General features: G+C 37.3%; 1 protein-coding gene across 3 annotated transcripts in view; it reads left to right on the top strand.

Annotated features, from left to right (window-relative positions):
* PDZD2 (PDZ domain containing 2) overlaps nucleotides 1-24,053 on the top strand; it is a 2,738,687-nt gene that overhangs the window by 1,952,805 nt on the left and 761,829 nt on the right. For all 3 annotated transcript variants that reach the window (XM_044073368.1, XM_044073377.1, XM_044073386.1), the window contains one exon: nucleotides 1,668-1,832. In XM_044073368.1, the coding sequence (XP_043929303.1) occupies nucleotides 1,668-1,832 (165 nt within the window). The remainder of the gene's footprint in view (nucleotides 1-1,667; nucleotides 1,833-24,053) is intronic.

The following is a 24,053-nucleotide window of genomic DNA, read 5'->3' as shown; positions in this document are numbered from 1 at the left end:
TTCTTGACCAGTATATAGTTGTTTTATAAAATCCATGCAGTCTAACAACAGCAACAATTTTGGCCAATTATATGCATTTACCTCACATACGGATTATAGCAGGGGCACTTGAAGGAAACATACCTCAACCTCTTAGCACAAGAAATCTGGATAAAGCCTAAAGTAATGGGGGACAAAGGCTCAAAATCAGGGACACATTTTATTTATTGCTCTTACAAATGTAGGAAGTTACTAAAATAACAGGTTTTGCATTAGCATGCATTTTCTGAAGGATATTAAAGTCTGAAACTAAAATGTTTGCCATTATTTAGTGACTTTCTCCTCAATGATTTGCCAGAAAGCCAGAAATTTTATGTGCAACAGACAAAAAATATGAGTAAAAAATCTGGGAATTCTACAAAAATCAGAACACTTGAAAGGTATGGAGGGGGAAGGCACACTTTCACCAACATCATTCTTCAGTGCATGGACACTGCCACATGAGGAGACCTGTCAATAAACTAAAAAATATGTGCCTGTAAAGGTGGCAGTATGGAATACCCTACCTTAAAAATGTCTCTGTAGGCCTCTTCTAAATAATGAAATACGTATTTTTAATAAGACTGAGTGGGCTGTTGCGTGTGTGTTTTTGCATTCTTAAGGTGATCTGTCATCTCAAAAAAAAAAAAAAACAGTAACATCTGACGGTTTCTTACATTTGATAAGGAACTGTATGTAGCAACATGGAATGTCTGATTATGTTGATTTTTTTCTTGTTGATTTCCTCACTGGATATATATCTGCCATTTTTATTATTGAGAATTTCATTATTGCAGCTGACTGAAGGAAACATTAGGTTACAAAGCAGTGACAAAAACAGACTAGAAATGTGCTTTACATTTCCAGTTTTATATAGTCTTATATTGATCAGATCATATTTATGAAGTTTTATTATTATGAGTTTTACTGCATATTTTGTTTTGACATTTGAATTACTGCTTTGGTTTTAAGACGAGCATGTTTAACAGAGGACTATGAGCAGGTCACTGATCATAACCGGTTTATTGTGTGTCTGCGACATGGATGCCAAGAAGCTTGAGAGGTGAATCTTAACATCCATGTTGAGAACACGTAATAAGAGGTTTACAATTGCAGAAATAATCATAATTGTTTGCAATGCATGGTACTTTATCTGCTCCATGCACTACTAGTTACAGAAAAAACTCACTAAGTGTTTTTCTGGCTTTCAAAGCCATAAAGTACTTGGCGAGTTCTGTCAGGAAAACAGTGTAAGAGATTCCGTTATGATTGAAAACGTCAGGGGCACATTATCGGCACAGACAGCAGGCAGAAACAAAGCTGTTTTTTATTCTTCTGCTGTCATTCGCTGGTCAGTACTGGCAGAACTGCATAGCATGATACCCGATCTTAACAACTGAAGGAGGGGTTGCTTAACGTTTGTTAAGATCAGGTCTGGTACTATAGAAGTGCTTAACTGATTTGTTTTTGTCCGATATCAGAGCATAATCACCGTGCTCCATAGACTACAGATCAGTTACATGAATCATTGCAAACTAGTTCCAGTTTTGTGATTTTTAAGGATCACAGTAACATAATGGGCAGTATTAACGGTAGATTCTCACCCCTCCTAAATTATATTGCTATGTCTTTTTTTTCCTTTTTGGCAGGAGGGATCAGATGTGGATTTCCCGAAGTACCCTTCTACAAGCTTGCCTGACTTGGTGAGCACATGCCAGAGCAACCCCCCTTCTCCAACTGATGACAAAGAGAACATGCAGCCAGAAGAAATGAACCATGATGGAGGACACCACTGCGTCCCAGCACAGCAGGCAGTAAGTAGTTTTAAGTTCTGGTCTTTTGGAGCAGGTAGTGAGAATGAACAGACAGACTGAAGGGAATGCAGACGTAACTGACACGAGGCAGCACAAGTTTCTGCTGCACTGAATGTCTACCAGGAACATGATTAAGACAGAATTTCGGGACACATTGTTATTTGAATTTTGAATAGCATTATTTGGACTGCTGTCTTGGCAGAAGATGAGAAGCTCTTGATTCCAGTCTGCATTCTTTTGTAAACACAACTGTGTGTATGCCATTGTCTTCATTATGCAGACAAGGAGGTGATAGCTGTACATGTTACAGCACAATAAGTCTTTACTTCTTGATGTTCTGTAGATTAACAGAAGGGCAGTTGTTTTCATTTTAAAATGTTTTGTTCGTTTCTGAATGCACAAGCTGATATTTAGATATGTGCTATTCATTCCTTTACTTAAATGTTACTGCTCGCCAAATTTAATGTTTTTTTTTCCTTTACGTCTAAAGGATGCATTTTCTACATGATGTGAAGTGTATTTTAAACAGAAGTAAAAGAAACCTAACAAGGTGCAGCATACCTATGCAGAGATCAGTTGTAGTCTTTCAGTAGAGAAAATCCACTCCTCAGTTGTTTAAAAGTGTCTGGCCTGAGAGAAATGCTGTGAGCCAGCAAGTATTTATTTGTTTGTCCATATATGATATAAGCAGAATATTTAAACAATTTCTTAGAATCGGTTAAGGTATCTTTATGTGTGGATGCTAGAAGCAATTGTTAGCAAACTGTATTATTCTCCTTTAGCAAAGCAGCAGGGCCTTAAGACTAAGAAAGAATGAAGGGGTGAGAAGTTGGCATAATGGTTAAGGTCTGTTAAGGCACAGTATTTAATTCTGACTTCTGGTTATTGACCGGGCTTGTAATAGTCTGCAGACTGATTTCCTAGTATTTATGAATAAATCTATGAACCTCACCCTAGGGAAGTTTGTGTTGCCAAGTCACCCTTAACAAAAATGCTTAGATGAATTTTGGACACTTGTAAAGTTCTTCCTGTGGTTAGCGTTGCCGCCTCACAGCAAGTGGTTCTCCAGTTCGATCCTCGGCTGCTGTGTCTTCTGTGTGGAGTCTGCATGTCCTCCCTGTGGTCGCATGGGTTTCCTCTGGGTGCTCGGGTGCTCCGGTTTCCTCCCACATCCCAAAGACATGCTGTAGGTGGATTGGATACTCTAAATTGGCCCTAGGTGTGACTGTGTGTGTTTGTGTGTGCCTTCCATGGAAGGTTGGGTGCCTGACTGGCAACTCAACACTATAAAACTCCACTACCAATCATGAGCGGACAGGTGATCCACTGTGGCGACCCCTAACTGGGAAAAGCCAAAAGAAGACGACGAAGTAAAGTTTATCTGCACAGTGCAGTGAGTAGAAGAAAACATAGACATGGCAGCATTAAGTATTTGTAAATGTGATACTCCCTTCGGTTATAAACATATTTATTTTTGCATGTACATTTAGGTAGATGGACCCTGGTCCATTTTCAGCTAGAGCCTCATAAAAGATGTGAATTAGAAGTGTATTTAGCAGTTCATAATTAACAGGCTTTCTTAATCGTTACATACTGAGGTCATAAAAATTAAATAACGCAGTACAGAAGATCAGCAGGTGAGGGCCAGCCAGCTGTTCCAAGAGCCAATTTAAAGAATCCCACCAGGATTTCTTTTGCATATCTTGGATCGGTCCTTTTAAACTGCTACCTTCCCTAATTTTTGTATCTGAGTCGGAGTCTTTGATTAGGCAGTCTCTGAGACAATCTGTGTAGGAGAGTGTTTTGCAGGTCTCTCACTGGTAAATACTGAATCTCCAGGACTTCATTTTTTTAAATGATTGTTTGATTTTGGTCTTGGTTACTACATAGCAAGTTGCATGTGTGTACCTTGGTTGATTATGATCTTGTTAGTGGCAAAACTTTGACCAAACACTTCTTTGAGGGATTAAAATCTTGTAATTAATGTTAGTTTTGTCAATTATTAAAATCAGATCCTTGTTGTGCTTGACCATGTATTATGCAAGTCAGAAGTTTGTAATGGACAGCGCAGTGCTGCAGATGGGTGCGGGAACCACATTTAATTTTCATTTTTGGTGTGTGTGCTGTTTCTCTGTGGACTATGTGACTACAAAGCTAATATATTTAAGTAAGTGGGACATGGAGAGACAGGGATACGTGCCTCTCCTGTAGAAACACATATTTGATTTCTGTTATTTATTGGCCATTTCGATTTTATCCATTTTTTTATTTGTAGATATGTTTGTGTCCTCAATGTTTATACACAAATCCATTCGTTTATGGGGGGTTTGGAATTTTGCCTAACCCGGCAGAACTCTTCTCCTTGGTTACTTCATGACTGGTAGGCTTTTCCATCTTCCCATCGCATGGTTGGTTATGTAGAGCTGAAGTTCATCTTTTAGAAGACATTGCCTGCACAATTATCTTAACCTGGCGAATCTCAGAATTATTGATCTTTATTTTCAAGGTGCTTTAATTGATCTTTCTCAAGGATCTCATGACTCTAAATGCAAACGAGTGATACCTACTGACAGTGGTTGCATAACTGTCCATGAATAAGTCCATCTACTGAGACAGAATCTAGGGAAAAAGTGTCCTGCCTGCATCTGATGTAGGAAGCAGTCCATTTTGTCTAAGGACAACTTTATGCAAACTATTTCATTGATTACCTCTGACTGAGAATCCATTTCATTTACTTTGGTCATGTAATCAGTGACATACAGAAACATTTTTATATAGTGAGTTTAGATGTAGATTGTTTCCCTTTCTGCATAGCTGTGCAGTCTCAAGGTTAGTAAACATATATATATTTATATATATATCTATCTATCATATAAGTATATATATATATATATATATATATATATATATATATATATATATATATATATATATATGTTTCCCTTTCCGCATAGCTGTGCGGTCTCAAAGTTGGTAAACATATATGTATTTATATATGTATGTATCATATATATATATATATATATATATATATATATATATATGTGTGTGTGTCTGTGTGTGTGTGTATATATATATATATATATATATATATATATCAGAACTTTTCAGGCTTGATTTATCCCTGCACTGGTTGTGCATGTCTGTAGTTTCAGGCTTGAGGTACCCCTTCACACCATTTTTTTACTCTCCTTCATATCACACAATTTCTGAAGCTGTCTAGTACACAGAAAAGCACACTGCATAACCAATATACTAGTGGCACCAATCATTTCAGGAAAGAGGGCAAACATCTTACATCTCCACTTTTTCAGAAGCAGAGACAATTGACCATTTGTGGTAGAGTATTACAATACAGATCATTAAAGTGTACAGATTTTACACTGTCTCTTTGATAATATGCTTATATATTCCATCATTTTGTCACTCTTTGTTTTTTAAACATGTTTCTAAATATTATTATTATAATTGGAAGTGGGAAGAGGAGTGTGCTGTTTGGTATTCAGATTTTATGCTAATTAGATGTCAATTTTTAGCTGGTTGTACTTACGTTTCAAGGAACATTATTCATATTTTCAATGTCTGCAGGTTGACAGGTATGGAAAAAAAAAAAATATATATATAGAGAGAGAGAGAGGAGAGAGTAAGTGGTGGGGGGGGTACATAACCCTGCGTTGGGAATACAAGGGGAGCATACCCCCATTAAAAATGCTTTATTTAATGGCTCTCTTTGCCTGTCCATGAGTGTAGCTATAAGAAAGGTTCACTACAGTTACTACACTGGGAATTAAGATTTTTATTGATATTAATTGCTTCATCTACTGGGAAATAAATAATCACTGGTAAGATGAAAGAGATTTGATTTGTGTCGCCATCTCAAGTTTTACCTCAAGTGGTCTATGACCTTAGGAAGATCTCAGGAAGATGGACCAGCTGTTTGCCTCATTTGTTGTAGGTAAAGTGCGGCTGCCATGGCTATGGTAAATAAACATTATCTAAATGGATTGCAGTCTGTACCATCTTTTGCTATCAGGAGGAAAATTGCCTTTGGCAAATGGATTTGAAGTCCACTGCATAAGTACACGTTTTAGTAATATGTTACACCCCAACTAATTTCAGTAGTCTTCCTTAGGCACTTTAGTACCGCAGATCTCATTTTTATGTACAAGAGATTTTTTTAATACTTCTTGGAGGTTTTTCATTGCAGAGAGGAGCTTCTCATGTTAAGTTATAACAGATATGTGAGTGCTCACCATAGCAGTTGACCTTGGTGGGACCTGCCTTCAGTGGCATTCACTGCCTTCCCATCATCCCATTTATTTGCATGGCCTCATCCTGTCAGTTGCAGAGTGATAGTACTGTTAATATTCCGAGTTCAGCTGTATACCCTGCTTATTACATGTTTACCTTTTAGATGCTTGCCCAAGTTCCATAGGGCTTAACCGAGAACATGGAATAAGGTGTGGCTTAAAACCTAGTGCACAAAGCCATGTGCACCTGAATGCATGAATTGCAGGGGGAGGGGTACCAAAGAGCAATGTATCCACTACAGTGGGCCTTCTCAAACATAAATTAATATGGTGAGTAGTCCTATTTCCTATATCCTTTCTCTTTAGAGAAAATGAGAGAAACAGAGAGATCCTTGATAAAAGTGTTGTGAATGATACTGCTGAAAATTGTAGAAACAGAATATATTATATGAATTACTGTCAGTGGGTGAGAGTGTTGAATGGGACATGCAGTTTAAACTTAGGGAGAGAGACAAACAGAAAATGTTGACATTAAATTCTAATATTAAAGACCAGCTTATAACCCGCGGTAGTGGTGCTACGGAAGCGTTGTCACCGCACAGCAAGACGTTGTCACGTTCGATTCTCAGCTAGAGCGTCTTCTATGTGGAGGTATGCATGAATGGGCGTGCCTTCGTTGAAGGTTGTGCGTCAGGGCTGGTAACTCGGCACGTAAAAATCCACTACCAAACATTAGCGGACCGGAGTTCCGCTGTGGCGACCCCTAACCGGGATAAGTCAAAAGACACAACAACATTAAAGACCAGCTTATACAAGGTTGGCAATGTCCTGAATATTTATTAGCCCACATAGGTTAATGTTGCTCTGGGCAGGGCAACTAAAGGAAATAGGAGGAATTGAGGTGGCGTGAAAGTTATTATGTTCTTTGTTCCCAGAACTGAATCATTACTTAAAAAGCAAAGTTTAAACAGTCTGGAGTTTTAGAATAAACTGGGAAAACTTGTTATGAGGAAAGTTAGATGCATCGGTCACAATGTGTAGTAGCATTGATTGACCTATGTAATGCCTTGCACCCTGCGGGCCATATTCATTTTAGTATTTCATGGTGTGTATTGTCAGATATTACAGGTTGAAGGAAATTTTAACCTAGAGAGTCACATTTGAATCCCACAGAATCTGAAGCAGTGGATGATTTTTCTAGAGATTCTTTTTTTAATGGTGTAATTCCTTGTTTTTCTAACATGCTTCTGGATACAAACTGTAGAACAGCACAGGCCTCTCAACTGTCCCTGATTTTGACTCAAATGTTTGCTCTCTCTCCTAATCCTTCCTAAAACTGATGACCGTTGTAGAAAAGGTGGTGAATTACCCTTAATAAATAATGACAACTAGGGTTATAGACTTCTTTTACTTCATAAAATGTATGTTAAGTCACACTCTCTTACTCCGTCAATTTCTCTGGTTAATAGCACTAATATTTTAGAAGTGTCCCTGATTGTCCTGATTGTTTCTAGATTTGTCCCTGCTTCTGTTGAGATTTGTTCCTAGTAGGTTGAAAGCTATAGATTGACATTACATTCCAAGTTAAAATTTCTTTCTAAGCAAGTGCAATTTTAACATTAATTGTTTCAAAGAAATAAAACTCATAGTGAATATCAAGCAGCAGATGGTTAGATAAGTCTGTGTGAAGTTTTCCACTGTTGTTGTTGCAAAAGTATGTTGAATGAGCACAAAAAGCTGGATTATTTTTTTTTTTTGGCATTAGATCAGCATTTTACAGGAAAGCCGAAGGGGGAATTTCATTTAATATCGACTGCTGCCTGGTTTTGTACTTAGCAGATCTGACATAAGGTTTTTAAATAAGTTGCTCTGCATTGTTCCTTTGGTATTCCTTTTATTACATGTTTTTAAGGTGGAAAGCAATACTGCAGAGACATTCAAACTAGCATATTCCTTTTATTAAATATTTTTAAGGGAGAATGCAGTCTTGCAGCAGAGACCTTCAAATCTGAATAGTATAAATCAAGTTCTATCCTGGAAAACATTACAGGAAAAGTATGCGTGTGTCAGATTTATACCTTGTGTTTACTAATCCGCTGTTTTCCATTTAATAAGAAAATATTTTACCCAACAGATCAAAGTATGGCCTGAAGACTTTTAAACTGCAATACTTCTCACTGCAAGAATCAGGGACAAAGTGAAAAATAATGAGAGGGCAAAGGCCCCAAAACAGAGAGATGTTTTAAAAATTGCTCTCATTAACTCAGAAAGATGCTAGAATAACCGGTTTTGCATTAGCATACATTGTCTGGAAGCTACGAAGTCTGAAATTCAAGTGCCTGTCATTATTCAGTGAGTGCAGTTCTCAATGATTTTCCATAAATCCAAGTTTTACTAGGGACAAACCAAAAATATGAGGCAAAAATCAACACAGTCTGTAAAATTCTGGACAGCTGAAAGGTATGGCTGGCTGACATATAAGAGTTGCTGCTGTTCTTTAATTGATTGGTAATTCCTGAACATTTATTAATGATAATGCAATACATTTTTCTAATGCTTGAGAAAAAAAGCAGTGCCAGAATTAGTCCAATGAACAAATGCAGTCAGCCTGCACATAATAAGTAGTTGGTGAGACTATGGTGTTGGGTGGATAAATCATGTAAGCCAGTACATAAATGAGGAGATAACTGGATTTTATGTGCACCTTTTATATTAATAACCTAGCACCTTTTATGACTTTCCCCAACTTATTACTTAAAAGTAGAAGAGATGCCAAAAGTGTGGCAAGTACTACTACTACAAGTAATAATCTGATAAAAAAGTGAACACTCTGGTCTCAACTATGTAAAAACAAAATATTACAGAAAACTGTCCATGCAAGTGTGTGCATAAACAGTTTGTAGTGCATGGGGCACCCTTAATATGCTCATAAAATGGCGAAATTCTGCCTTGGTTCACCTCTGCTGTAGAGCAAAACCTGACCTAAAAACACTTGGAGGACTTCTTAACAATTGTTAAGCACCTCTTAGGCTCTGTTAACATTGTGGCTACACTAAAAGCAGACAGGGATGACCAGTAAACAACAGTAGCAGGGCATGAAATGGCTTCATTTGACCTCCCATTTCAGTCTGCTGTCTGCTGAAATGCACAAATTATTTTGAATTAAATTGCTTCCCTTGCACAGAAAACATGTAAGATGTCAACCACACCCTCAGTGCTTTACTGGCTTTCAAATCCAGAACAACACATCATGTTTTTTTTTTACTTTTGTTTTTTAAATCTTACTTTTGATTCTTTTGTAGTGCATGGAGAAGATAAATCATTGGGGAGCAATGAGTTTGCTGTAGTTTTATTTATAGCCCATAGATTAGCAATGAGAAAGGTGACAGGGGCATAGGCTTTGGATTACAAGAGGGCAGATTTTATCCTGTTAAAAAATACATTTATGTTGAGGTATTATCTTCTTGTGAACCAGAACTAGTATACTTTGGTGTTCAGAGTATGGTCCCTTAGTGGTAATTGTCTGCAGTAGTGTTAGTAGCACACTCACCTTTGGTGGCGAGGGCTGTGGTTTCTATTCCCACACCAGGTAGATGGATTGCTGATACTGCACTACAGCATAACGGGGGTGCTGCACTCCTGAGAGTGTTGTCTTTTGGATCAGATGTTAAACTGAGGCCCCATCTGCTTCAGTTGGTGATAGCTCAGGAGGCTATAAAAGATCTCATGGCACCTGTTAGAAAGAGTAAGAGTCCTTCATTAATATACAAAAAAGAACTTGTATTTACAAAATATTTACATATTTACAACTGTTTACAAATCTGAAAATATATAGATACATAAATCTGTTTACATATATTCATAATTTCCTTTATAATTATACTAAATTTTCATCCCTATTAAACCTCCACTTCTTTTTCCATAACCATATCTAATTTTACTTAATATTGCTGCTAAAATTTATTTATCATTAAACATAATTTCATTTATTCTTTCATTCCATATAACATAAAATAACCTTTTATCTATTCTTTTAACATATTCTTTACTTCTATCCTTAAAATATCCATATTTAATCATATCAATGTTTATTTTATCTACTTCTTTTATACCTTCGAAAAATCTTTACATAGTTTTCCCCATAACTTTTTTACTCTTTTATATTTCAAAAACATGTGTTCCATAGTATCTTCTGGACAATGTAGACACATTCTATCACTTTTCTTTTTATTTGGCATATTTCTTTTTACTGGCAATTTATCTGCTACCAGTCTTCAAAAAACTATTTTCTGACTACACCATTTGCGTCTTAAAATAGCTTTAATTTTTTTTCATCTATTAGATTTTTCCTGTGGTTTTACATAATGTTTTATCATTACATTCTTATGTCATACTTTTCTATCTTTTTCAATATCATCAGTTTGTATTTTCCACAAAAATTATTTTTTTCTTGGTAAAATTGTATTTTGTTACTTATACACTTTTTCTCATTTTTACCATACCCCTATTTGTACGTGCTTTTTCACCATACCCTAACTTTATCATACTTATGTTTGTACAATTTTACTACTAATCTCTCATCTTTTTCATTTAGACACTTTAACACTTTTTACAAATTTAATGAAGCAGCATATACCACTGAAACCTCCTTCTTCTTTTTTATTTACTGGATTTAATCTAGAACCTGTATCAATAAAAAAATATGTATCTGCAATAATTCCTTTCATAAATATACTTACTAGGTATGCTATTTTTCATGTTGGTACTGAATTTATCATATATACCTTTTTTCTGAATGATAATTTAAATGTTCTCCAAAAAAAGAGATTTGTTTTATTTCTTCAATGTTTTTTTTTCTTATTGAATTCTACTTGCATCTTTATTCCCAAATGGTATACCTAGCACAAAAATTTAATTCACTATAAAATATATACCTCTATCTTTACTATATCACCTAAACATTTACTTTTCTCTTTATTTAACACAATCCCTATCACCTCTAGACACCCGTTTGTGCAATTTTTTACTTATTTTATCCACATTTTGTTTTTACATTTATTATAATGCCATCTGCAGATATTAAAAGTACTTGAATTCTTAACCTTTCAGGTGTTATATACACCCTGCCTCTTTCATTTTGTAATTTCCTTCACATACTATCACATTCATAATTAATGCAAACGGTATAAAACTCATTGGACATCCTTGTCTTGCATCACTTTCTTGGCTTAATCAGTCATTTGCAAGTGTTCTTACTTTATTATTACTGTATGCTGACATACATAATTTCCTAACGTTCTCACGTATATTGCACTTTTTTCATTATTACCCATAAGATTTCATGTTCAGTTGTATCAAATGTCTTATTAAAGTCTCCTATCATGATTTTCACTTCTTCTTTTCTATTCATATTATCCACAATGTCTCTATTTTTAATTCTTGACAACCTCCCTTTTATACTCTGTATATGATCTTCCATAATATTTTCTAGTTTAGTTTCAAACCAGTTTTGTATTATTTTTATAAATATCTTACAGTCATTATAATTCAGTACTATCAGTCTCCATTTTTAATTGTCTTCTGTCTTCCTTCTTCCATATGAATTTAAGTATTCCACTACATAATTCTGTATACATAAAACTTTAATTAAACATTTATTCAAAATCTTTAAGCATTTTGTTTGCCAATCCTTTAATTTTTGTACATTTCATACCCTATTCCATCTGGCCCTGCAGCCAAATCTGTATTTACTTGTCTTAATACTTTATGAAGCTCATTTAAATAAATCTCATTTTCCAACTCTTTATTCTTTTTTTCTGTTAACTTTGTTGCTTTCCATGTTTTTTCACTACCTTCTTCTTTAACCATTTCTTTTATATATTGTACTACACTATTAATAATCCTTTCTTGAGTTCTTTCTATTTATCCTTTTATAATTTTATTTCTCTCCTTACACTATCCTCTTCCTTTACTAACCTGCTTAAGTAACTTGAAACGTCTCCTTTTCATTGGAAAAATATATTTTTTTAAATCACAAGTCTTGTTTTGATTTCATTTGTATAATTCCTTTTCTTTGTAAAATTATTTTCTATCATTATGTTCTAAATCTTCTAATGGATCATTATATCTTCTTTTATATTTTACTTTCTCTACTTTTCTCACATCATATTGAAACTCTAAAAACATTTTTTTATATTTTTCCTTAAATATTTACCATTCAGACCAATTTTTATAAAATGTTCTAATAGTAATATGATCTTTCCATAACAGATTTACTAATCTCTATCCTTTTTCATTCCATGCTTTCCCATTTATCCTTTTTTATTCCTTTACCTATTTTATATATTCCTTGTTTTCCTTTATCTCTAGCCATTATCGCAAGATGATCAGACAATCCTGTTTCATCTACCTCCCCTTTCCCTATAACTAAACGTTCAGACATTATAAAACAATTTGTTTCAGTTCCTTGTTGTCCTACTGTCCAGTAAGGGACTTCTGCTCTAGTAACAAATTCTTACTACAAATAAATCAAGTAATGTTGCAGGAGACTCACTGTACTCCCAAATATGTTGCTAAACTCTGGAATAGTATCTGCATACAAATAAAACTCGCTAACAAACTCAGTAGTTTTAAACCACTGCTTAAACAATATCTTAACCAATCCTAGTCCTCCACATGCTCATCACAAGGTTAAGACTTTCCTGGGGATTCAATAAACTCTGTGTAGGCTTACCGCAAAGCCTATCCAGAGTTTACATGTTTGTGCTGTGAGCAGCAGTGCTAATTACATATTCATGCTACGCACCCCATTTAAACATGAACAAATACAGTTTTGTGGCTAGCGACAGTGTTGTCAGCCAGGAAACCATGTAAAGCAACACGGACAGCAACAGACGTGTAAACCTGTTTACCTACAGGCAAGCTAGGTCAGTGTAGTTGCAAGAGATGCCACAGTGATTACCAGGGTTATTAATACAACAATGTATACATTTCCAACATATGCATGACAGTGTGTATAGTGCAGAGTATTGTGGAAACCTGTTTCAGGCATACTGAACAAAAAGTAGTATAAATGATCACTAAAGGTACATAGACTGCATTATAAATAAACAGGGGAAGTGTGTGTATTAACTAGGGGGCACACAAATGACTTATAGGAATGAACACAGGGAAAGTGGACAGGTGAAACATGGTAATGTACAGCAGATGAGGGCATGTAAATGAAGACATTTATAGCATGAATCACATATCAGCATGATATAGTATGGACTGCACAGTTAATCTATATGTAGAATGTGCCATCACCCAGGATGATGCCACATATCAATAAGAAATGATCAACATCAACAATTGGCTTAACTTTTGGTGTCAATGTGGGAGGATCCAGTATCTCTCAGCCTGGAATGAGATGGTTGACAGACCATGCTGCTTTGCCAGAGATGGTCTGCAGCTGTGTTGTATAGGCTGTCAGATACTGGCAAAGGCCTTTGCCTCCCCCATAGTGCCTTTTTTATGTAATGTCAAAGCAACAAAATGCTGATGTAAAAAATTCTACTGGAGGCAAACTCAAGGTCCTGCTGCTTAATGCTAGGAGTCTAAACATGAAGCTGCACTGGAGGAAATTGCCAGCCTTCTAGCTGACAGATTTGGTGAAACTTTCACCCCCCGTAGACCCACAGGCCATACCCCAAAGTATACCTGACAACAGTCCTCTACCAAGTCTGTCTAGAGGTCAGGTCATATCTGTGCTCTCCAAAGCTAAAACACAAATTCAGTGGTACCAGATAATATCCCAGGTTGCTTACTAAGCAATCTGAAACAGGACCTAGATGACCCACTTAGCATCCTGTTTAACCATAGCCTGAGAACTGCCTTTGTTCCAGCAGAGTGGATAACAGCAACAGCAATCACCTTGCACAAAGAGGGGCCATCAACTGACCCTAGGAACCATAGACTCATAAGTCTAACCAGTCTCATCTACAAGGCCATGAAAAGAATCATTATGGACATTATCAACATGGGCATAGGTGACCTTCATATTCTAGACCCAAACCAATTTGGTTTTAATAAGGGTAGATCATGCTTATTAAACCTAGTAGACTTCTGTGAGAAAGTCACCAAAGACTTGGTGGAAGGTAAGACAGTGCGTACCACCTATCTTGACCTGGCCAAGGATTTTGACACAATTCCCCACTCGGGTATCATTGAGAAACTCACCCAGCTGGGGAGTAACCCTTATGTCAGTAGATGGATAGCAACTGGCTCACCAACAGAGCACATAGTGTCAAAATTGGTGACTCAGCCTCAACCAGTAGAGCCGTCACCAGTGGCATACCACAAGAATTTGTGCTGGGGCCTTTACTGTTTAGAATCTGTTTTTTGAATGTCCAGCCTTTGGCTTACCAAGTTTGCTGATGCTTGCAATTTAGGTGCAGTCATTGAGTCCACCAATTATGTTAACATATTCCAGGAGGAGCTAACACAGACAAATGACTGGTGCAAAAGCCATGGTCTACAACTAAATGCAAAAAGTGCCATTATTATTGACTTTGGCAAAGTGGAGTTCCCCACTACAGTATTGACAACACCCCCCCCCCCAAGCTTTATCCCAGTGTTTTTAGGCCTGGGATCAAAGGTAGATAGCAATCTGAACTTCAACCAACAAGCTTCCACAGTGGTAAGGAAAGCCTTCTACATCGTGCACCTCATAAGTAAAGGCATCGCATCCAGGTCTGAGAATATTATAACCTTCAGCAGAACAGTAATAGAGCACAATGCTCCTTTTTGTGTACCTCACCTGACACCTGCAGCAGTTAGAGAGACCACAAGGGTTTCTCAACAAGAAAATACAGGGCTTCCAAACCATGCCATGACATATGTGGATAAACTGAAAGCCCTGTCATTGTACTCTGTATTGTATTAGGTTCTGAGAGGTGACTTGTGCCTGGCCTACAGGACAGGCTCTAACCTTGCCCTAATGGAAATGCAGCGCATTTGTAAATCTAATGGTGTAAGAGTCGCTCACTCTAGGGATATTAACCTAGCCTGTGACATTTACATAATGTGCTTGAGAGACCGATATATCTCCCAAAGACTGCCACTTCTCAGGAATAAACTTACAAATCATGTGAAGCAGAGCTCAACACCACATACTAGTCAAGCCCAACCCAGACAAATGGATGGGAGACTGCAAATTCACCCTGAGGGGTGGCACTGATGTCCCTCATGGACAGGGGTAGTCAGTGTTGACCATGGACTTGTTCGTCGAATTACTTCCACATAAGGACATTTGGTGCTACTTGAGATGAACATGGCTAGGTGTGTAAGGGCTGTAGGACCACTAGCCTAGTAACCTTCTATGAAACTATGAACCTATGTAAACAGTTCTCAAGGGGCATATTACTACAGCTGTTATAGAAGGAACATGTAATGGCAGCAGTGTTCATCAATATATTAGCTCACATCACAGATTGTAATACTCTCTTGTAGCCATACTGCATATCCACATGTCAATACAGCATATCAATGACAGCAACCTTGACATGTCAAGTGATTATAGGGTCATAGGACACTATTAGGCTGATGACCGACATCACATGAAATCCTAGCTATTATTATAAAATGAAAGTAACAATGCCTATATGTATATCATGGAAGATAGTAAGACTATTGTGAGTATGTGTTGTTGGATTGCATTACATTCTGCCACTGTCCATATATGATGTGCACCACACCAAGACAGAATTAGCAATCACTCATGCAGTGGTCTGGGGATGTCTTGCAGATGTGTGTATGCATATTTGACATGAGGACATGTTTCACTCCTCTGCAGGAAGGATGTCATGTGGCCAGGAAACAAAGGAGGATATTTGGGGCTATGTGAATGGTAGCCCAAGTGGTAGTGAAATGAAGAGCTATTCTAAAGATCATACAATGACCATAATGTACCAGCAACCAAACACACAGCAATACACTAGGCCTGATATGAACATAACACCAGTGTAGGCATAGAATATGGATACCATGCAATGTCACAGTAGCAACATCACATATGTCTGTAACACTGTCACATTGCAGTATATGGAGTATGATAGCATCATTGTATACTGAAGAAAACATGTTGCGAGCACTGTAGGGTATGGATGTGGAGTCACATCCCTGTGTAAAATTGTATCATAAGTGAAAGTTGTATGTATAGACCCTCAAGTAGCTTGCTGTCACATTAAAACATCTATATGTTTAATTAAAGTAGATTGCAAACACAGTAGTTAATGTTACTGCCACAGCACAGGTTTGTCTTGAATACTGTCAGAATGCATGTTACATAGGATGACATAATTATTGCATGCTACAACAAGATGTTTTGAAGAGTGTTGTAAATAGCTGTGGACTTGCACATTGTTCTAAAACTACCTGTTTACAGAGCACAGTACTTAACACAAGCAACAGAGCACGATTCTAGCTTTTACAGTGTTGGAGAACACTTTATAGCTGATGACATCAGCAGAGTCTGGTGAGAGGAAGATGGTAATAGCAGCATCCCACATGCTGATGTAAAATGCTCTCTCTAATGTCAAGTAAGCACACACACACACACACACACATCAGTTGACTGCAGTGAGGACAGAACCCCTACCTACGTGCACCAACTAGAGACTAATGTATTTAAGGCAAGTGACATAGCAGAAGTCTGACTTGGAGAATGTCAGACAACACTTTATAAGTGATGACATCAGCAGTATCTGGTAAGAGGAAAATGGTAATAGCAGTATCCCACATTCTGGTGTAAAATGCTCTCTCTAATGTCAAGCAAGTGCACAGACAGGCACGCATACACCGGTTGACTGCAGTGAGAACAGAATCCCTACCTAAGTACACAGGCTGCAGGAAAACCCAGTACTTAACCTAAGCACTATGGCACAAGTCTGACTTTTACAAGGCTGCATGACAATTCATAGTGGATTACATCATCATTGGATGTTGGAAGTGCTGAATTAAATGTGTGTGTAGGCATGTCCAACTGTCAAAATATTGGTACTCTTTGGGATTATAATGATGACTGCAGGATATACAATTACATTCTCCTAACTAGATAGACTCACAGACACAGACACACACACACACACACACACACACACACACACACACACACACATCAGTTGACTGCAGTAAGATTAAAACCCCTACCTGAGTACACAGATTAGAGAACTCAGTATTTAACACAAGTACAATGGTACAAGTCTGACTTTTACAAGGCTGAAAGACAGTTTATAGTGGATGACATCATCAGTGGATGTTGGATAAAAGATGTTGGGATGCCTATCTGAAATGGATAGCTAGCCATGTACAACTGTCAAGATATTAAATATCTGCTTGTTACTACATTGCTGAGTGTGCAAAGCATAACATTTGCTGTTATGTTTACAATGTGCAGGCCTACCTTAAAAAGATAGGTTTGCAAACTATTTGTAAACAACTGTCTATGTTACTACAAATATTAGAAATTCTGAATGTGCATTGTCATTATAAAAATGTGTATGGTATATAAGAATGTATTTGCTATTTATTTCTGCAGTGTAGTTGATATATATGTGAACAAGTACTGAGATACCAAGTTTGAAGTGCATGGGTGGAGGGAACTGATAGCTGCAGTGTAAATATGTGTTCTTTCCTTAAAAAATGCCTTCCTTTTGTTTATGTTTTTACATGTAGTTCCATGGGCTGAAGACTAAATGGTCAAAGCCAAGCAGTGGGTTTGTGAGATCAATGTCAAAGTGTTTGCACATGTGAGATGTACATTTCTACTGCTTTCCCTGTTTGCATGCAGTTAAGCGGCAAGCAAATATAAACCTCATTGTTAAAATTATGAGAGTTCTGAGTAATGAGTGTATGAAACACACCTGCTGCTTAGCTGACTCTATGGCAGCAGGTGTAAATGCACTGACACATTTCTTTTGGAGACCAGATGATATAGAGTTTGAATGCAGGTGTATGTAACAGATTTTAATAAGTATTTATAATGCAAAGAATTATTTACTTTACATTCACTGTGTGTTCCTTAGTGCAGCATGTTTAAGCAGCATTGCATGGAGTTAACAGCACTATTGAAGAGCCATTCACCATCACTTGGCATTGGTGCATAATGCCAAACTCTGTGAAAACACAGATGTCAAAAAGTGAAGGGCTGCATTGCTTTTTTTTAATTATATGTGTTGTGTGTGATTCTGTTTTTTGACCAGAGTAAAGGTGTTAAAATGGGGTAGATAGGAAAGTGGTGAAATGGAGGTGCAAGCAGGGGGAAGAACAAAGGGAAAGCAATATAGGAATGTGTAGGAAGGAAGTAAGAAAGAACCATAGCTACCCACTTCTTCAACAGTGTAAAATGAATATGTATGAAATACTGGCTGAATTTGGACTGTCACCTCAACAAATATGGGTGACAACAACTCAGTCATGTTGTATAGCCAATTGGACCAAATCATGTGTGTCAAAAAGACGTGTGTGTGAAGTGGAGAGGTATGTATGGGACAATATTTTTTTGTGGGACAGGTGCCCTTTTTTTATATTTTACTTCAGTAAGAGCAGAATGTTTAGGGGATGTAGGCATTTCTGGGAGAGGTAAGCAGGGTAGGTGAGGAAGCTTATGCTAACAAATAGGGCATGGTGAGGGACATGACAATTTGGGGGGCACCATGATTGGTGTTATGGAGTCGACAACAGATGCCCATGCCTGTCAAACATGGGGATAGTGATAATCTAATCTTCACCAGCAGGATTGTCATCACTGTCCCTTTACGCAACTGGTTGTTGGAGTGCTTGACATCATCTTCTATGGACCATAAGGGAGAGCAGCCTCTCCTCCAGCATATGTGTGCACCAATGATGTTGTACATGACCCTATGCATCAACCCTGGCATCTCCTGGTGGAGTGATAAAATCCCCACCTGCACCAGTACTCTTGGAGAGCACCACAGCACCAGCTGCTGGGGTAGTAGTGCTACCTGAGGGTACAGAGGCAGCAGAGGCAGTACTGCCAGGCTGGATCCCAGATGTGCTGGGCATTGGTGTCAGAGCAGGTGGAGCGGGGGCAGGTTGAGCCACTGGGGTTCGCCTACCTCCCTGTGTTTCAAAGCATTTTTTGATTGTCAGAGATAGGTACCATGGAAACATTTTGATGGCACATAAAAAGAAAAAAGATAAGGGTTGAGGTGAGAAAAATAAAATCATATGTGACATGCAATGGATTATTGCAATAATAAAGTATTTTATCTGAACTTTTACATTTAAGTATAATTCTTAACAACTACAAACTATAATTAAGGATTGCTCAAAGTAATCCTTGCAATGTGCATATATGCTTGGTCCAGTTATATAGATTAAGTTAACAGCAGGGTATTTATGCCACTTGTGTAGAAATTAATTTATGTAATATTTTTAAAGGAGTTTGCTATTTGTTACTTGTGGTATTTGAACCTATAACATCTGACTACAGTCTTAGAATTGACTCGTACAGTTGGCTTGTGCTACAGACTGAAGCATGCGTGCTTTCTTTTACAGTTAGGATATGCATGTTTACTTTGCTTCAACTGTACAGAAAGAAATACATTTAGAAGCTAAAACAACACCTTAGTTGTGCATGCATACATACTTCCTTCTCTGAGTCTCTCTAGATGCTCAGTGTAGGCCTCTCTATTCACAGTAATTTCTGTAGTGGCTGTGGAATAAGGAGAAGAGAACAAGAGAAGAGCATTAGGCATACCAGTCTTGCCTATGTGTAGCTTTCTATCTACTATAAATTCTAGTTATCAGCATACTTACAAAACTGTGAGATGTTACCAGTCCTGAACTGATCCAGCCAGCCTTTTGCCCCTTTTCAGGTCAATAAAGTGATGCCTGCTCTCTTCTCCAGTGCATGGAATGCCAGTCCCACTGCAGAAAGCCTTGTCCAGATTATTCCAGGCCTCAGACCTGTACTGGGAGCCAGTATAGTCTCCCTGCAAAAGTCTTTGGCTGTGGCACTTTACAAGGAGTCCAGTGAAGATTCTGGACTCCTCAACACCCCACCCCCCTCTGCACCTTAAATTGGGCATCTTCTCTTCTACCACTAGACATGTCCAACCAGGGAGAACAGGAATAGCCAAGAATGATTTCACGCCAATGTGTGTTATTGCATTTACTGGTAGTGTGAAAACCCAAACAATGATATCAACTGCATTTGCATGATGTTAAGCAGACAGCAACAGTGCCAAACAGAAAGGAAAACTGTTTCTGAAATTGGAATGTTAATGTGACACTTGGCATTAGTTTAAGGGTCATTTGCTGCTGGAACTGTTAGGTGATTTAACTTTGCAGACTTGTACTGGGGGCATAAATTTCCTCACCTGACACCTTTTTGGTTTGCCTTTATACAATGTGGGATTCAAACCTATGCATGAGAGACGAAACATTTTCTTCCACAGTGGTGATTTATTGTCCTTGCTACAGAAGAAGTGCTTCTCTGACATATTCATGAAATATATATATAAATACACATGATGGATTGAGTAGTTAACTATGCTTGTGTGTGACCTGAGAATGTCCTGGTTTTTACATTCATATATGTGTGTGTGTGTGAGTGTAAGTGAGTGTGTGTGTGTGTGTGTGTGTGTGTGTGTGTGTGTGTGTGTGTGTGTGTGTCTCTGTCTTATTGAAGTCTGAAGGCCAGTTAGTATGCCCTCAGTCATACATATAATTCATATGAGCTCCACTGCTATACATACTTATTATTAATTGTGTAAATTGTTTTGTGATTTTAATATAAAGTGAAATGTAAAACAGTAAAAATATTTGGAATTTTATGTATTAGAACCTAGCACCATCTGTACTACAGCTCTACACTTACACCTGCTGTCACATGAATAGTTAAATAATAGTTGTATATTTTCCTATTCATTAACTTCTTTGTGTTAACCGCTGCACAATACTGGCTTAGCATGTTTGTGCGGTGCCCAACATGCTTGATAAAATTTATCCATTTTGAAATTGTCTACTGTCTGCTTCCTCTCTGTAGGTGTTCTAGACCTGCACTTGTTAAGGAAGATAGCTAACTGCCAAGCAACGTCGCTAACATTTGGCGATGGAAGGCAAGAGATGCAACAATGTATTATTTTTTAATTCAAGAATGTCTGCATCCTGTCTGCAGTATTCTGTCTGCTTCATATGTAGACCATTAGTCCAGGTTTTCACAATGGGAAGTGTCATGAAAATGAGACAAGCAAAGCTAAACTTGTTTTATCCTTGTGAGCAGTGTTTACTAGGTTTCATACTTAAAAGACAAAGGTGGGACTTGAACCATGACCTACAGATAGTGTATGCTGTGTGGATCAACACATTTTGCAGATGTGCAACACACACAGATGATTTACAGGAGTAGTTGATGTATTAGTTATCAAAGAAGTACATTACATGGCATTTATTGTGTTTATCCTTTTCCCGTGTTTGTTCTAATACGCTCATCTTGCAAATACTGGCATTAAAAAAAATCAACAAAATAAACAACACTACAAAATATATGTTGGTACACATGAAAAAATACATAAGTCTGGATTCTAACTCTCACACCAGTGAACCTTCAAAACACAGTAAGGGTGTCTTATCCTTCTTTGCCATAGAAACAGCTTTGCAGCAGAGAATGAAAATTATTGTGCATACAAGCAAGTCCAAAATCATCAACAGTATTAACAAAACATATGACATTTGCACACTTCTGAGTTGTTTGTACATGTATTAATTTCAAATGTAGTGCAATGAGTGATCACACAATTATTTATGACAATTGCTTGCAGAAATGCAGCTCTGTCTTATCTCTGTATGGTGTTCATTCTTCTCTTATCTGGGCAGAAATCTGAGACATCTAAGGCATTTTGTTGCATTCTCCTTAAAATGTGTGAGAATATTAAATGGCAATAACATACAGTTTAAAGCAAATGCAGGGGGATGTTGGATGGTATTGAACAGAAACTGTGAAATCTGTGCTGCTTACATACATTTAAAACCTTGACAGAATTACTTGTACACTTTGTAAGTCTATCCTGGCTGGCACATCCACTGAAGGTAAGTCTGAATTGCTCTTGTGCTTTCCTTCTCCCTACTAGTAAGCATTCTCAGTTGCATTCCATTAGCAACAAACATTGAGAGAGTGCCTGTACTATGATTATATCTGCTACACAGAGTAGTGCCTTGATTTCTACATGTTTATAGTCAATGGCACCCAGGGCTACAGGGTACAACTCCTCCATAGTTCTGTCTCTGTTGTCAGCTGTATGGGCAAAATATATGTAATTACTGGTATGTTGCAGCATAACATTCATGAGTTGATGAAGGATCCTGGATGCTGATTCCTGTGAAACCCCCAGCATGTCCCCTGTTGTTCTCTAGAAAGTTCCTGTAGCTAAAATTTTATGTGCTACACATACCTTAGTCTCCACTGATATTGGTTCCCTCAGTTTGCCCTTGCTCTCAGTTGAGGGCAACAGAGGTTGCAGAGTTTCTGTAGTGTCTCTCTATCCACCCTGTACTGCTCTATAATTTCCTCCTCATGCAGATTATAAAAAGTTAAATGGGGTCTAAAACAGTTCTCCTTCTTGGCCTTGGTGTATCAGCAGCAGCAGCATAGACACAGGCCCTGCTGCACATACGCATAAATAAGAGCAACAGCAGCCCCTAACATTCTTTCCACGTAGCCTTGTTTCCATGGCTGTTTTCCAGTAGGTTTTGGAATTTGCAGGAAAAAACAACACTGAGTCTACACTGTTGCTTTATATCTTGTTAAATAGATCCTCCATCTTGGATTGATTGATTAGCAAACAATTCAGCTACTTATGCTGTAATTAGCATCCCATAATGTTTACCATGTTTGAGTGGCTCTACACAGAGTGCACACAGTTTTAGCAGACTGTATAAGGTTTATTGAATCTGCACCTTTGTGTTCACTGTACAGTACTCTCCAAATACTCTCCTTAAACAACTCTCAACCTCTCACTGAAATGACAAAACAATTTTTATACAAAATTGCTGCCTGTACAATCCACTAAGTTGCATGTGGGCTTTCTCTTTAGTAACTTCCACCTTTGTAAAATCTTAGATTGTGTAAGTGTAACTATTGTTTGTGTGTAAATGGAAATGTAACTACTCTTCATTTAACTGGAACTTGGTATAATCCAATGGAGCTTTATTCCCCCGGCCTCTGCTGAAACTAGGTATTACACAGTCAGACTTTCCCAGTAAATAAAGACAGATAGATAAATAAATTAAATTTTCCTGAATTTAACTGTGGAGCTTTTCTTCCCAGGCCTCCACTGAAAATGGACATGCATCCAGTCAGACTTTCCCAGTCAACAAATGTAAAATAAATAAAAAAATACAAATAATCTACATACCCCTTTTGTAAGTCTATGAATTTTTATCTTAAACTTTAAACTTACCACGTTATAACTTGTAACATTTTTCTGACATTTCCTTTCTTTTTATATTTGCCTCTTATGTCACAGTTAAAGTCTTCTCTTGTTATAATATTCATATTTATTACTACATAGTTTAAAATCTGATGAAATAGCTTTTCTCTTTAACAATTAGTATAAGCATATAATGTTATAATTCTTTATACTTGTTTCCATTTTAAATGTGCAATGGTTAATCTTCCCATTTTTGCTGAAGTTGCATCTAATATCTTCATTTTATTTCTACAGAATATGGGTATTTCAGAACATCTGTCATTTCCCAAATTCCAGATTATCTTTCCTCCCCATTATTTCTCTGTTTGTAATCTTTCTTCATTTATTAAAAATCTTATGTCTTCTAATATAATTACATCTACATCACATGTATTACACTACTCCAAAGTCTGCATTTTTCTTCTTATATTTTTAATACTCTTCACATTTACAGAAAGCACTCTAAAATTTTCATTTTTCCCCTTTCCTTAGATCTGTGA

This window comes from Protopterus annectens, chromosome 1.part1, assembly GCF_019279795.1.
Source record: "Protopterus annectens isolate FY-2018-M chromosome 1.part1, PAN1.0, whole genome shotgun sequence".
Lineage (NCBI taxonomy): Eukaryota > Metazoa > Chordata > Ceratodontiformes > Protopteridae > Protopterus > Protopterus annectens.
The sequence above is the reverse complement of the archived record's forward strand: the minus strand, read 5'-3'. Positions and strand labels throughout refer to the sequence as shown.